The 16,576-nt window shown below is 43.9% G+C and overlaps 1 protein-coding gene across 1 annotated transcript; it reads left to right on the forward strand.

Moving 5' to 3' along the window:
• Positions 1-792: 792 nt before the first annotated feature.
• On the forward strand, positions 793-7,481 carry CDK20 (cyclin dependent kinase 20). The gene is made up of 8 exons (XM_049769569.1): positions 793-896; positions 1,066-1,179; positions 2,822-3,010; positions 3,226-3,347; positions 3,500-3,562; positions 4,049-4,172; positions 4,711-4,866; positions 6,169-7,481. Exons 1-8 carry the CDS (start codon positions 822-824, stop codon positions 6,364-6,366), a joined length of 1,041 nt encoding a protein of 346 aa, XP_049625526.1. The 5' UTR covers positions 793-821; the 3' UTR covers positions 6,367-7,481.
• The last annotated feature ends 9,095 nt before the right edge of the window (positions 7,482-16,576 follow it).

The following is a 16,576-nucleotide window of genomic DNA, read 5'->3' on the forward strand; positions in this document are numbered from 1 at the left end:
GCCAATAATGTTTTCATTTGGCAATATAAAGTTTATCAATTTTCTATTGATGGTCATCTATGTTGTTTTAATCTCTAATTATTCAAACAATGCTTCATAATAACTTTGCACACGTCATTTCACAAATGTGCAAGCAATGTATTGGGTGGGATATCTAGAAGTGGACTTGGGGAGTTTGTCTGTCTGTCTGTCTGTCTGTCTGTCTGTCTATCTATCTTGATAAACACTGCCAAATTTTACTCCCACCAGTAAGGCACAAAATTTTCATTTTCATAATTTGGCTAATGGGCTGTTAGATCTGGCCTCTTCAGGGGTATTTTCATAAATTAATCGTATTCATCCTATGTTTTCCAAGAGCATCTTTGCAGAAGCTTAACAGGGATTGTGAACATTCCGCAAGGGTCAGAATGTCTTGTAAAAAAAAAAAAACAAACTTCAAATGTATCCTTGAAAGCGTAGGCAAGTCTTTTTTGGCCAGAGTCTGCATTTAACTCTCCAGTCCAGAGAAAGATCCCACTCTGATCTTTCCTCTCGCCTGCCCCCCACACCTCTCCATCACCGCTCCGCCTGGGTGGGTGCCCCCGGGACCCAGCGGAGTCGACGACTCCGCCTACTTTCGAGGCTTCCGCTCCTTTCCCGCGGGCCCGCCCCCTAGAGGACCAATCGCCTCGCGAGTTGCCAGCAGGTCCCGCCCCAAACGCTTTTGCGTCACTCGTCACGTGACTCGGGTCTCCGGAAGCGGAGCAGCGCTGCCCTGGGGAAGTTCTTGGCGTCGGCGCCGCCGCGTCCCCGTCGCTAGACGACGGTCTGCAGCTGAGCCGATGGACCAATACTGCATCCTGGGCCGCATCGGCGAGGGCGCGCATGGCATCGTCTTCAAGGCCAAGCACGTCGAGGTGAGGCCGGCCGGCTACACTCGGAGACCGAGGCGGGGGCCAGGGTGTCGGGGTCCCCCGGGGTGGTGTGGGGAGGCCTTTCCACCCCTGCCAGGCCTGTGTGCGTGCAGCCCGTCCCCCACCCCTCATGCCCATCCCATCCCCACCACGTCTGCCTGCCGCCCTGTAGACCGGAGAGATCGTGGCCCTCAAGAAGGTCGCCCTGCGGAGGCTGGAAGACGGGATCCCCAACCAGGCGCTGCGGGAGATCAAGGCCCTGCAGGAGATGGAAGACAACCAGTATGTGAGTGGGCCAGGCAGGGCAACACCAAAGGGGGCCCTCGGCGTCCCCTCTTCACTCCAGCTCCCCTCTCCTTTCTCCCTTCTGATGGAGGATCCCTTTGTGCCCATTGGAAATTTTATTATTATTATTTGGTTTGGGGGTCACTCCCAGCAGCGCTCAGGGGTTCCTCCTGGTTCTACGCTCAGAAATCCCTCCTGGCAAGCTTGGGGGACCATATGGGATGCCGGGTTTTGAACCAACATTCTTCTGCATGCAAGGCAACCACACTACCTCCATACTGTCTCTCCGCCCCCCATCCCTTTGTGCCCATTTGAACCCAGATCTATGCCTCATATTTTCGAAAGTGTGTTTCCTCTCCATCTTTTCCTTCCATCCTACTGATCTGTCCGTAGATTCATATTCCTCCATCCCTTCATGTCTTCACTGCTCTGCCCACTCTTAGTCATTTCTTTTCTTTTCTTTTTACTTTTGGTCACATCTGGTTGTGCTCAGGGCTTCCTCCCCACCTACCCCCCCCAAGAATCACTCCAGTTGGGCTCAGGTACGGTATCATGGGATTCTGAGTATTGAAGCCAGGTGGTCTATCTACTCTGGCCCCAACACTTGTAGTCATTTCTGCTGACAATGATAATAGAGCTCTTGCTCTATTATTATTCAGGCTGGGTTAACCACTTCATAAACATTTTTATTGATTTCTGTCCTTGAGTCCTGCCCGGTGTGGCTCAGGGCTCTCTTCCTGAGACACTGTTACAACATATGTTGTCATAAAACTATACTACACATATTATCTGGTTTTGTATAAAAATAGAGCTGCAGTGTCTTCCCTACTGTCCTCCATGAGATTAGAAAATGGGGACCCTGTGTACCTGGTCTCTTCTCTTTACACTAAGAGCACTGTTACTTGCCTCAGCCTATCTCCAGCTCCTCCCTTACTCACCTACACACGTAGTTGGTATAAGCATTGCCAGGGCACTGGGAATGCCCAACAGAGATGTGCATCCTCCTTTTAAAGGACCCTACAAGCTTGGATTCCCCCACTTTTTAATTTTCTTTTACTGATTCTGGTTTTTCACATTAGTCCCACCTCACCTGCTCTTTTCTGTTCTCACAAGAATCTGGATTGCTGTCTGCTTCTTTGTCAGTGCCCGTTAGAACTCTGACTTCTGCTCCCCTCACCCCTCTGGTACAGTGCCCCCCAAGAAATCTATGAATATTCTTTAGAGGTTCCAGTACTGGGGACTTGGACTGTTTCTCTCAGTGTTGTACATACCTAGTGATATATAGCATCCTAGAGGCTTTCCTTAGACCTCATTTCTCCAGTGGAGAGTCCCAGGAAAGCAAGATGCTCATAGCGTACTGCCTCTGTCATAAATAGCCAGTTTTTGTGTTTTTTTTTTTTGGGGGGGGGGTCACACCTGGTAGTATTTAGGGATTACTCCTAGCTCTGCATTCAGAAATTACTCTTGGTGGGACTTAGGTATACCATTTGAGATGCTAGAATTGAACCTGGGTCAGCCATGTGCAAAGCAAGCACCCTGCCCTCTGTACTGTCACTTGGGCACCCTGTATAACTTCTGTGTGGACAAGGGCTGAGACCTGAAGTTCTGGTCTTTCTGAATCTGATGGGGTGCCTTGTCCACAGGTGGTACAGCTGAAGGCCGTGTTCCCACATGGTGCAGGCTTTGTCCTGGCCTTTGAGTTCATGCTTTCGGATCTGGCTGAAGTGGTGCGCCATGCCCAGAGGCCACTGACTCAAGCTCAGGTCAAGAGCTACCTGCAGATGCTGCTCAAGGGTATTGCCTTCTGCCATGCCAACAATATTGTGCATCGGGTCAGTGCAGGGGCCAGTCACTGTTGTAGGGGTGGGTGGGGGACCAAAGGGTTAGTGGTGGGGCAGCCATTGAAGAAGGCAGGGGAACAGCATACTTGATCAGGACTGTAACCCTAGAGGTGTAGGGACCTGGACTGATCTGGGCTGATTTGTCAAATTCTTTCATTGGACGCCTCGGGTGCCAGCAGAACTGATACTTCCTTTGCTGTCCTCAGGACCTGAAACCAGCCAACCTGCTTATCAGTGCCTCTGGCCAGCTCAAGATTGCAGACTTTGGCCTGGCCCGGGTTTTTTCCCCTGATGGCAACCGCCTCTACACACACCAGGTGGCTACTAGGTAAGGTTGAGCTGGTTTCAGTAGATGGATCCTACCTTCTCTCCTGGAAAAATGCTTCCTTATTGCTGGGGTAGTATAGGAATGGGGTGGCTTCCTGGGATAGCTAGCTGCCAGTTCAGTTGTCCTGCTATGACTGTCTGCCTTTCTTTTAGGTGGTACCGAGCCCCTGAACTGCTGTATGGTGCCCGCCAGTATGACGAGGGTGTTGACTTGTGGTAAGGGTCCTTATGTGTGGGGGAAGGGATTGTGGATTTAGAATAGCCTTTTCTTTCCAGATTCCTGAGCTCTTAGACAGATTCTCCTGCTGTGAGTTTTGGATTGTTTTGGGATTTGGGGCTCTTTGAGTAGTATCATCCCATTGTCTCCCTGTTGCACTTTTGGGTATGGTCAGGATTGGCTGTGTGTACTGTGAGTGGGAGGCTCTGAAAAGTCTCAGCTGGGTCAGAGCTGAGGCTAGAGAGCTGCCAGAGGGGGATAGGCTGTGTCCTAGGTTCAAGTCTTGGGATTTGAACTGTAATGGGCTCTGTGTCCTTGGATATGCAGTGTCTAGGTTGTTTTAAGGGGCCTTCAACAATGTGTGTGTCTCTAGTGAGTGGTGCTGGAGTGTGTGTCCATGGAGAAGTGATGAAGCTGGTGTGGAAACTAGAGTAAGGGATACATGTAGGTTGTATGATTCTAAGCTGTTGGGTTTATGTCTGCAGGGCTGTGGGCTGCATCCTGGGGGAGCTGTTGAATGGATCACCCCTTTTTCCTGGGGAGAATGACATCGAACAGCTTTGCTGTGTGCTGCGTGTCTTGGGCACCCCTAATCCTCAAGTTTGGCCGGTTTGTAGAGGTTCTGTGGGGAGGGTGGGCAGTGCCCTCCATCCTCCAGAAAACCTTTTCATCTCTCTTTTTTTTACCCCATCTCCCTTTATTATTATTATTTTTTTTGTTAATAAAAGAGTTGTTTCCAGAGTTAGGGTGAGGACTATCCCAGGGGACACTAAGGTGTGACATACAGTTGCACCCAGAACATAGAGCACATTAGTTACTCTGTAATAAAGTGGCCATTTTTGAAGTTACCCCATCTTCTCCCCACACTTCTTCTGTGTCCACATGTTTCTGATGTCCTGGTCGCTGTTGCTAACTCAGAAGACAGGCAGGAAGACCAGTCCTATCCATTCTCCCTTCGTATAATGTAGTGAGAGCCCCTCAAGATTCTCATCGAGCTTAGCCTGGAGCTGGGTGCTAGTGGCTGAGGGACAGAAAGCACAGAGGACTCAGGAAAGCCATGAGAAGAGGTTTTGGGTGGGAGATGGACAGGGGTTGGAGCAGGATGTTCTGTGGGAAAGTCCAAATCACTGATATTTTTCTTTATCAGGAGATCACAGAGTTACCTGACTACAACAAGATTTCCTTCAAGGAACAGGCACCTCTGCCCCTGGAGGAGGTGTTGCCCGATGCTTCTCCTCAGGCCTTGGACCTGCTGGGGCACTTTCTCCTCTACCCTCCACATAAGCGCATTGCTGCCTCGCAGGTAAGATGGACGCTAGTCCCACCCTTTGTCCCTGTGATTGATGACTCTCAGGACTAGGGGAAAGAGAGTCACAAAGCTGGTTCATCTCAAGAGCAGAGCCTGGGTTTGAGGAAAGAAAATAGAGAGGGGCCAGAGCCGTGGGGCAAGCGGTAAGGCATCTGCCTTGCCCACGCTAGCTTAGGACAGACCAGGGTTCGATCCCCCAGCATCCCATATAGTCTCCCAAGCCAGGAGTGATTTCTGAGTGCATAGCCAGGAGTAATCCTTGAGTGTCACCGGGTATGGCCCAAAAACCAAAAAAACGAAAAGAAAATAGTGAGGGAAGGTTATTTCGTTTGGAGCGCTTCCTTCTGTGCCACTGTCTTACTTCATGCCCAGCAGGTCTTGCCTAGGACAACTACACATGTGGCCTGTTTCCTTCTCTTGGGTCTCTACCATGTGTTGAGTTGATGCTCAGGCTGTGTGGCGGGATTGGGATTGACTTGGGGTTATCTTAGCTTCATGCTGGAGTTCAGGTTTACTGAGAGGAATGGGGTCCAAAGATCAGTGAGGAGCAAATCCAGGGAGGCAGACCTCTGAGGGGTGGGTTGTGAGCGGAAGGTAGCAGCAGCAAGGGGACCACAGGAGGTTAATTATGCCAATACTGCCCAGCTGGGTGGACTTTGCTGCTTTTAAGGTTGTTGTCAGCTCCATGCCCTCCACGTTTGTCTCCTGTCTCAGCCATGTCCCCAAAGTCAACCAGCAGTGTCTCTTCCACCTTATAGAGAATCACTCACACACCTCTCTCTCATACAGGAGAAGCCCAGGGCCTCATGTGTATGTCTAGCCTTTTATGTCCAGCTGATACCTTTGACTTCTGTTTGTCATCTTGCTCCCTTCCAGCTCCATGCCCCTTCATGTCCTTGGGTCTGTGCACTCTGTCCTCATTCAGTCCAGGCATCTCTTCACCAGCATCCTTGTACCTCTCACTCTGTGACTTGGAAGGTCACTCAATAGTGTCACTTCCCAGGAATGTCTCTGTCCCTCTGCAGAGCTCCTTCCACCTCTTGGAAAGCACTGGTTGAGGTTACTTCCTCTCCTTTCTTGCATTATATGGAAGCTTTGTGAATGCAGAGCTCTGCCTCAACCAGTCACTGCTCTACCCAGCTATTGGGCATATGAGGTTGTGTTGGCCAGCAGGGTGGGTGAGCAGTTGAAGGATTGTGCCCTGAGTGAAGGTTCTGGGTACCATGGAGATGAGAGCAAATCTAGGATCAGGATTGATAGTTCTCTTCTGTTCTTCTCTGATCTCTCACCCTCCAGGCCCTCCTGCACCAGTACTTCTTCACAGCCCCGCTGCCTGCCCACCCCTCAGAGCTGCCGATCCCTCAGCGCCCAGGAGGCGCTGCACTCAAGGCCCATCCAGGCCCACCCCATGTCCATGATTTCCACGTAGACCGGCCCCTGGAGGAGTCACTCTTGAACCCAGAACTTATTCGTCCCTTCATCCCAGAAGGATGAGCTGTGGGCCAAGACCATGAGGACGCTTCCTCTGCTTTGCCTAAAGGATCTTCCCTGGCTTCTCTGCTGCCACACTCACTTTCTCTGTCATTGCACCTGGTCCCAGCCAGGTGGACATCCAGTTGCAGCAGAACAGCCCACTCAAAGCCACATGTCTGCCACTGTCTATCAGAAAGAGTATGCATTGCTTGGGAAAGCTGTCCATATGCTCAGTGAGGCCCATCTAGAGCTGGTTCTCTTAAGTGCTGCTCTCCTACTCAGGGCCAGTCCTACTGGAGCTATGGGGTTCTGGAGTTGGTGGGTAGCACAGAGTGTCCTGTTAACAGTGCAAGCAAGAAAATAGGGTTGGTAGAGATAACACTAAATTCAGTTTTGAGGTTATAAATCCCCTATGTAATTCTGCCTAGTGTTCCTGTCAGGAAATTGGTTCCATTCGCAGCTACTGTAGTTCTGGGGGCTTCATAGGCTAGAGCTAGCTTTGGAGGTGGCAGAAAGAAGCTTGCTAAGGCCTAGTAAGACTCAGGTTGGAGATATTTACCAACATATGCACCCCCAAGTTATTCCAGGTTTAGATATTTCTGTCTTGACAGAAGTTCCAGGCTGAAAAAGAGACAGGCATTCCTGAAACTTCATTGTGAAGTCTGTGTATCACAGCACAGTCTCAGTCAGCTCTAATTTTAGAAATGGATTCTAAAATCCATTTAGGAATGCAGAGATGAGCTGGAGCAGTGTCTCACCCTATCAGGCACAAATACTAAAATTACAGAGACAGTGCATGTTGGCTTAGAGATAGAGAAACCAGAGAAATCAGCTCTTAGATATCTTTTTTTTCTTTTTTTTTTTTTTGGATTTTTTTGGCCACACCTGGGTTACTCCTGGCCATGCGCTCAGAAATTTCTCCTGGCTTGGGGGACCATATGGGATGCTGGGGGATTAGACCACAGTCTGTCCTGGGTCAGCCGTGTGCAAGGCATATGCCCTATCGCTGCACCATTGTTCCAGCCCCAAGATATCTTTTATCAAAGTACATTTTGTGTCTCATAGATAAAGATATATAAGCTCTGAGGACACAAGCTACTGACACTTTTTCTCTCTCTCTCTCTCTTTTTTTGTTTTTGTTTTGGCTACACTAGTGATGCTAAGGAGTTACTCCTGGCTATGCACTTATCCTGGCTTGGGGGACCATATGGGACGTTGGGGGATCGAACTGCGGTCCGCCCTAAGCTTGCGCTGGCCAGGCAGACGTCTTACTGCTTGCGCCAGTGCTCCGGCCCACAAGCTACTGACGTTAATAGGCATTACCCTCAATGTTCTTGGAGGGAAATCAAAGCAATAAACTTGTTTCTTTAAGGGAAAAATCTGTCTTTTTGTTGCCATTTCCTGGGGCCAATGGGTTGGCATGTTTAAAGATGTTAGGGATCACTTCTGACTACACTAAGGGAACATATGGTGTGCCAGGGATTAAACCCAGGTTGGCTGTATGCAAGAAAAGTGCCCTATTCACTATATTATCTTTCTGGCCACATTCCTTTACTTTTTCTGGTTTTGTTCTGCATACAACAGTACTCAGATCTTATTCCTAACTATTTTTAGGAATCATGCTTGATGGGACTTGGGACTCTATGTAGTCAGCCACATGCTAGACAAGCACCTTTACCCACTGTATTATTGTTCCAGCCATGTTTTTAAAGATATTTTAGGACTTGTTCTTTGCCTCTTTAGCCACATTTGTAAACTCTAATCTTCAGACTCAGTTTCTAGTAATTTAGCAGTGTGACTCTTCAAAACCTAAAAACCCATCAAAAATGGGGAGAAGAAATGAACAAAAATGATCTGCCATCTGACCCAGCAATCCTGCTTTGGGGTGTCCTATCTCAGGACAGAAAAACACTGATCCAGAAGGATGTATGAACACCACTATTCATTGTAGCACTTAGTACAATAGCTAAGACTTGGAATCATCCTAGTTGTTCAACAACAGATGAGAGGGTTATGAAAATATGGTACATATATACTATGTATATATACTATGGAATGCTGTATAGCTGAAATGAATGATATATTCATGCAATTTGCTACATCCTGGATGGAATTGAAGATAATTACATTAAATGAAGTAAGCCAGAAGAAGGATAAACACTGAATGATATCACTTATATGTGGTAGTTAGAATAACAACTGCATGAAGAAATGCAAGGTTTAAATGGGAGTTGTCTAGAACATTCTTGGCCCCAGAGTATAGAGAGGAGAAGGAAGAAACTGAGTGGAGGAGGAGAAACAAATATGAAAGGATGGAGGATGGGTCAAGGGGTTTCAGGTGCATTTGTTGTGTTAAGGAAGGACAGCTAAATATCCAAGCCAAAAACAATGAAACAATGAGACCCAAACTAACAACCAAAACTTAAAATAGGCTATTATTCTGGTAGGCTCGGGGTTCAGGGGTGGTGGCATGGGATGTCTTCTCGGGACATTGGTGGAGGGAAGTTGATATTGGTGGTGAGATTGGCTCTGAAACATTGTCTGAAATCCAGCTATGAAGAACTTTGTAAATTACAATTTCAATAAACATTTTTTTTAAAAAAAAAAACAGTAATTGGAGTTGGGCTGTTTTTACTGTTGCAGGCGAGTGATGTGTCACTCTGATCCATTCCAGGCCATTCAAAAATATTTGAAGATATATCCTTTGGAGAATCTTCTGATTCCACCCAGTCTCTGTTGACATTTCTGGCACATATCATACCACAGAGTTTTACTTTTCTCCATTGAGCAGCCACCTGGAAGCTGCTCTGCCCTCGTCTGTCAACACAGCTACAGCGATTTTCCTAAATCATTCCATCCTGTTCTTTTATTCCAAGTTCTCAAGTACTTGTATTATTTCTGTCATGATTACTCCCAAGAAGTCAGAAAGCAGCTCTGTTTCAGGGAACCTTGTGTTCTCAATAACTTACTGACAAATTGCTGTCTTTTCCATACTCTTGGATGTGTAAAAACACTTTCGCCCAGTAGTTCTTTCTCTTGGGACTTTTGAGCATTTTTTTTTTTTGAGAACAACAACTACTCATCCAGCCATTGAGACTTGTTGGTTAATAATTTGAGTCCATTCCTTTTGCATGCATTATTTAATTCTTACTTGATTGTCCAAATGCATCTCTATGCCCCAGGATGATCTTTCTTGACTGCTGGTACTGGGTCTGATGTTCTCAGGTTTGTTTATGGGTTTACTGACCAAATACTTTCCTTTAGTCCTTTTTATTCTAGCTCTGGAATGAGATTTCAAGGACCAAAGAATTGTGGAGGTAAATGAGGAAGAACCATTCCTCATCAAAGAGAGATGGGCATAGTGTATAAGTCCTTGGACAATTTGACATTTCTGGTTTTTAAATTTTTTTTATTTTTGACTATATAGTAAAGGGCAATTCACAGCTCATTATTGCAGGAAACCTATACCTGGTTGGGGGCATTCAATATAAGAGATTTTTATTAACAAATAGGTTAATTGTAGGGGTTCCACCGTGAGTGGAAATGTACAGCAAATGATTGCAGCTGGCTGACTGAAGCAAATCAGCATACTGCCTCTAATAAAACTGGTGTTCATGGACTGGAGTGATAGCAGAGTGGGTAGGGTATTTGCCTTACATGTAGCTGACTCGGGTTTGATCACTGGCATTCCATATGGTTCCCTGAGCCCACCAGAGCTGATTCCTGAGTGCAGAGGCAAGAAAAACTCCTGAGCACCACTGGATGTGTCCTAAGCCTCCCAAAACAAACAATTGGTGGACTTCAGGACCATATGTGGTGCTGGGGATCATACAAGGGTTGGCCATGTGCAAGGTAAAAGGATGCTCTACACACTGTACCATCACTTCAGCTCTTCATTCCTCCTTTGAAACCTGGTATTTTTTGTCTCAAAATATGTGTCAAATCTTTTGCTGAAGTCAGGATAAATTGTAGCCTTGTTTCTGTCAAGTAGGAATTATATTTAGTTTAGTCACTAATCATGGGTAACTTCTGTTCACACATAAGGGGTTCTTACAAACATGGAGTGAATTTCTGCATGGTTGTTATTTATTCATTTTGTGGGATGGTGATTCATGCCCAGGAGTGCTTACTCCTAGCTAGTTTCTTGGATCACTTCTGCCAGTGCTCAGAGTACTATAAGTGATACTGGGGATCAAATTTCAGTCAGCTGTACATAAAGCAAATGCCTTATTTCTATACTATTACTCTGGCACCTTGTTCTTTTTAAATTTTAACTTATTGAAAAACCATGATATACAAGGTTGTTCATAGTATAGTTGTTTCTGGCATTCAATATTCCAACACCAATTCCACCACCAATGAGACCTTCCTTCCACTATTGTCCCTAGTTTCTCACTATCTCCCAAGCTTAACCTCCCTTGGCAGTCAGACACATCACCTCCCAAGGCAGCTGGCATGCCAACTCCTAGGCCCTGTTCTACAGATCCCGGGATTCCTATTAGTTGTAACAAACAATATAAAATAAATCATTTTGTCTGCCAGGAAGTACCTCTAGGAACTAAGGCCTATTGAGCACCAACACCTGTGTGAAAAATGGAAAAACATGTCATAGCCTTTAGAGGCCACTGCTATGCACTCCCATGTGCACTCACATGCACTCACATGTGCAACTGTTTGATACTATCAGCCACTGTTGTTTTAGATTGAAATGTGTCCTAGATTGAAATAGTTTCCACATCTCACTAAGTGCTTGCTAACACTTCATTGGAATCACTCACTGTTGTATCAATGAGTTCTGGATTGTGGGATATGGCAATTCCAAATGTATATTTTAGTTATGAATGAACTCATTATGTCTCCTTTGGTATAAATGGGTCCTGTTCTAAGGAAGTTTTCTGTGGCATTCTGCAAATACCTGGGTGATGTATTAGAAGAGCAACAGACTGGAGTCATGTGAGCAAAATATTGCCACATGGCTAGCGGTATCTAATGAATGGAACATCAGTTCATTGGTTGAATAATCTTTGAGAGGCACTTTGACAGTAATAGTCTTATTTTTTTTAATTAAATATATTTTATTCTTCATGTGTTTAATACTCAAAAAATAAGTGGATCCTATGATCTAGTCAGTTTGATATGTCTGGGCATTTATATTTTTATGGATTTTTTAAATATAGATCTTTACTTAAGCACCATGATTACAAGCATATTTGTAGTTGGGTTTCAGTCATAAACAGAATTAACCCCCCCACTTCACCAGTGCAACATTTCCACCACCAATGCCGCAACTCCTCCCCTACTCCAGCCTGTATTGTGACAGGCATTTTACTTGTCTCAATCTTTTTTTTTTTTTTTTTTATTTAAACACCTTGATTACACACATGATTGTGTTTGGGTTTCAGTCATGTAAAGAACACCACCCATCACCAGTGCAACATTCCCATCACCAATGTCCAAATCTCCCTCCTCCTCACCCGACCGCTGCCTGTACAGGCTTTCCATTTTCCTCATACATTCTCATTATTAGGACAGTTCAAAATGTAGTTATTTCTCTAACTAAACTCATCACTCTTTGTGGTGAGCTTCCTGAGGTGAGCTGGAACTTCCAGCTCTTTTCTCTTTTGTGTCTGAAAATTATTGCAAGAATGTCTTTCATTTTTCTTAAAACCCATAGATGAGTGAGACCATTCTGTGCCTTTCTCTCTCTGACTTATTTCACTCAGCATAATAGATTCCGTGTACATCCATGTATAGGAAAATTTCATGACTTCATCTCTCCTGACAGCTGCATAATATTCCATTGTGTATATGAACCACAGTTTCTTTAGCCATTTGTCTGTTGAAGGGCATCTTGGTTGTTTCCAGAGTCTTGCTATGGTAAATAGTGCTGCAATGAATATAGGTGTAAGGAAGGGGTTTTTGTATTGTATTTTTGTGTTCCTAGGGTATATTCCTAGGAGTGGTATAGCTGGATCGTATGGGAGCTCGATTTCCAGTTTTTGGAGGAATCTCCATATCGCTTTCCATAAAGGTTGAACTAGACGGCATTCCCACCAGCAGTAGATAAGAGTTTCTTTCTCTCCACATGCCCGCCAACACTGTTTATTCTCATTCTTTGTGATGTGTGCCATTCCCTGTGGTGTGAGGTGGTACTTCATAGTTGTTTTGATTTGCATCTCCCTAATGATTAGTGATGTGGAGCACTTTTTCATGTGTCTTTTGGCCATCTGTATTTCTTCTTTGTCAAAGTGTCTGTTCATTTCTTCTCCGCAATTTTTGATGGGCTTAGATGTTTTTTTCTTGTAAAGTTCTGTCAGAGTCTTGTATAATTTGGAGATTAGCCCCTTATCTGATGGGTATTGGGTGAATAGTTTCTCCCACTCAGTGGGTGGCTCTTGTATCCTGGGCACTATTTCCTTTGAGGTGCAGAAGCTTCTCAGCTTAATATATTCCCATCTGTTAATCTCTGCTTTCACTTGCTTGGAGAGTGCAGTTTCCTCCTTGAAGATGCCTGTAGTCTCAATGTCCTGGAGTGTTTTGCCTATGTGTTGTTATATATATCTTATGGTTTTGGGTCTGATATCGAGGTCTTTAATCCATTTGGATTTTACCTTCGTACATGATGTTAGCTGGGTGTCTAAGTTCAATTTTTGCAAGTGGCTATCCAGTTGTGCCAACACCACTTGTTGAAGAGGCTTTCCCTGCTCCATTTAGGATTTCCTGCTCCTTTATCAAAAATTAGGTGATTGTATGTCTGAGGAACATTTTCTGAGTATTCAAGCCTATTCCACTGATCTGAGGGCCTGTACTTATTCCAATACCATGCTGTTTTGATAACTATTGCGTTGTAGTAAAGTTTAAAGTTGGGGAAAGTAATTCCTCCCATATTATTTTTCCCAATGATTGCTTTAGCTATTCAAGGGTGTTTATTGTTCCAAACAAATTTCAAAAGTGCCTGATCCACTTCTCTGAAGAATGTCATGGGTATCTTTAGAGGGATAGCATTAAATCTGTATAATGTCTTGGGGAGTATTGCCATTTTGATGATGTTAATCCTGCCAATCCACGTGTCCTCTCTTATTTCTTGGAGCAGAGTTTTATAGTTTTCTTTGTATAGGTCCTTCACATATTTAGTCAAGTTGATTCCAAGATATTTGAGTTTGTGTGGCACTATTGTGAATGGGGTTGTTTTCTTAATGTTCATTTCTTCCTTATTACTATTGGTGTATAGAAAGGCCATTGATTTTTGTGTGTTAATTTTGTAGCCTGCCACCTTGCTATATTAGTCTATTGTTTCTAGAAGCTTTTTGGTAGAGTCTTTAGGGTTTTCTAAGTAGAGTATCATGTCATCTGCAAACACTGAGAGCTTGACTTCTTCCTTTCCTATCTGGATTCCCTTGATATCTTTTTCTTGCCTAATCGCTATAGCAAGTACTTCCAGTGCTATGTTAAATAGGAGTGGTGAGAGGGGACAGCCTTGTCTTGTGCCAGAATTTAGAGGGAAGGCTTTTAGTTTTTCTCCATTGAGGATAATATTTGCCACTGGCTTGTGGTAGATGGCCTTAACTATATTGAGAAAGGTTCCTTCCATTCCCATCTTGCTGAGGGTTTTGATCAATAATGGGTGTTGGACCTTACCAAATGCATTCTCTGCATCTATTGATATGACCATGTGGTTTTTATTTTTCTTGTTGTTGATGTTGTGTATGATGTTGATAGATTTATGGATGTTAAACCATCCTTGCATTCCTGGGATGAAACCTACTTGATCATAGTGGATGATCTTCTTAATAAGGCATTGAATCCTATTTGCCAGGATTTTGTTGAGGATCTTTGCATTTGCATTCATCAGCGATATTGGTCTGTAATTTTCTTTTTTTGTAGCATCTCTGTCTGGTTTAGGTATCAAGATGATGCTGGCTTCATAAAAGCTATTTGGAAGTGTTTCCGTTTGTTAATTTCATGAAAGAGTCTTGCCAGGATTGGTAGTAGTTCCTCTTGGAAAGTTTGAAAGAATTCATTAGTGAATCCATCTGGGCCTAGGCTTTTGTTTTTGGACAGATATTTGATTACCGTTTTAATTTCCTCAATGGTGATGGGGGTGTTTAAATATGCTACACCCTCTTCCTTCCACCGTGGAAGATTATAAGAGTCCAAGAATTTATCCATTTCTTCCAGGTTCTCATTTTTAGTGGCGTAGAGTTTCTCGAAGTAGTTTCTGATTACCCTTTGAATCTCTGTCATATCAGTAGTGATCTCTCCTTTTTCATTCCTAATAAGAATTATCAAGTTTCTTTCTCTCTCTTTCTTTGTTAGGTTTGCCAGTAATCTATCAATCTTGTTTATTTTTTCAAAGAACCAACTTCTGCTTTCGTTGATCTTTTGGATTGTTTTTTGGGTTTCCACTTTATTGATTTCTGCTCTCAGCTTTGTTATTTCCTTCTGTCTCCCTATTTTTGGGTCCTTTTGTTGAGCACTTTCTACTTCTATGAGCTGTGTCATTAAGCTACTCAGGTAAGCTCCTTCTTCCTTCTTGATGTGTGCTTGCAAAGCTATAAATTTTCCTCTTAGTACTGCTTTTGCTGTGTCCCATAAGTTCTGATAGTTTGTGTCTTTATTGTCATTTGTTTCCAGGAACCTTTTGATTTCTCCTTGATTTCATCTTGGACCCACTGGTTATTGAGTATGAGGCTGTTTAACTTCCAGGTGTTAAAGTTTTTCTTCTGAGTCCCTTTGGAATTCACAAATAATTTCAGAGCCTTGTGATCAGCGAAGGTAGTCTGCAAAATTTCTATTCTCTTGATATTATGGAGGTATGTTTTATGTGCCAGCATGTAGTCTATCCTGGAGAATGTCCCATGTACATTGGAGAAGAATGTGTATCCAGGTTTCTGGGAATGGAGTGTCCTATATATATCCACTAGGCCTCTTTCTTCCATTTCTCTCCTCAGGTCTAGTATATTCTTGTTGGGTTTCAGTTTGGTTGACCTATCCAGTGTTGACAATGCTGTGTTGAGGTCCTCCACAATTATTGTGTTGTTATTGATATTATTTTTCAGATTTGTCAACAGTTGTGTTAAATATTTTGCTGGCTCCTCATTTGGTGCATATGTATTTAGGAGAGTTATTTCTTTCTGCTCTACATACCCCTTGATTAATATAAAATGTCCATCTTTGTCCTTTACAACCTTTCTGAGTATAACGTTTGCATTATCTGATATTAGTATGGCCACTCCAGCTTTTTTACGGGTGTTGTTTGCTTGGATAATTTTTCCCCAGCCTTTTATTTATTTATTTATTTATTTATTTATTTATTTATTTATTACATTTTCTTTATCTTTATTTAAACACCGTGATTACAAACATGATTATAGTTGTATGATCACAGTCATGTAAAGAACACCCCCCTTCACCAGTGCAGCATTCCCACCACCAATTTCCCAGATATCCCTCCTCCCCACCCCCCTACACCTCTACTCGAGAAGGCTTTCTACTTCCCTCATTCATTCACATTGTTATGATCGTTTTCAGTGTAGTCATCTCTCCAACTGCACTCATCACTCTATGTGATGAGCTTCATGTTCTGAGCTGCACCTACCAGCCCTCATCTCTCTTGTCTCTGAGATACTGTTAAAAATGTCCTTCATTTTTCTTAAAGCCCATAGATGAGTGAAACCATTCTGCATCTTTCTCTCTCCCTCTGACTTACTTCACTCAGCATAATAGATTCCATGTACATCCATGTATAGGAAAATTTCATGACTTCATCTCTCCTGACGGCTGCATAGTATTCCATTGTGTATATGTACCACAGTTTCTTCAGCCACTCATCTGTTGAAGGGCATCTTGGTTATTTCCAGAGTCTGGCTATTGTAAATAGCGCTGCAATGAATATAGGAATAAGGAAGGGATTTTTGTATTGTATTTTTGTGTTCCTTGGGTATATTCCTAGGAGTGGTATAGCTGGATCATATGGAAGCTCAATTTTCAGTTTGTGAAGGAATCTCCATATCGCTTTCCATAAAGGTTGTACTAGATGGCACTCCCAGCAGAAAAAGAGTTCCTTTCTCTCCACATCCCCGCCAGCACTGCTTGTTTTCCTTTTTTGTGATGTGTGTCAATCTCAGTGGCATGAGGTGGTACCTCATAGTAGTTTTGATTTGCATCTTCTTGATGATTAGTGATGTTGAGCATCTTTTCATGTGCCTTTTGGCCATTTGCCTTTCTTCTT

The sequence above is a fragment of the Suncus etruscus genome, chromosome 3 (genome assembly GCF_024139225.1).
Source record: "Suncus etruscus isolate mSunEtr1 chromosome 3, mSunEtr1.pri.cur, whole genome shotgun sequence".
Lineage (NCBI taxonomy): Eukaryota > Metazoa > Chordata > Mammalia > Eulipotyphla > Soricidae > Suncus > Suncus etruscus.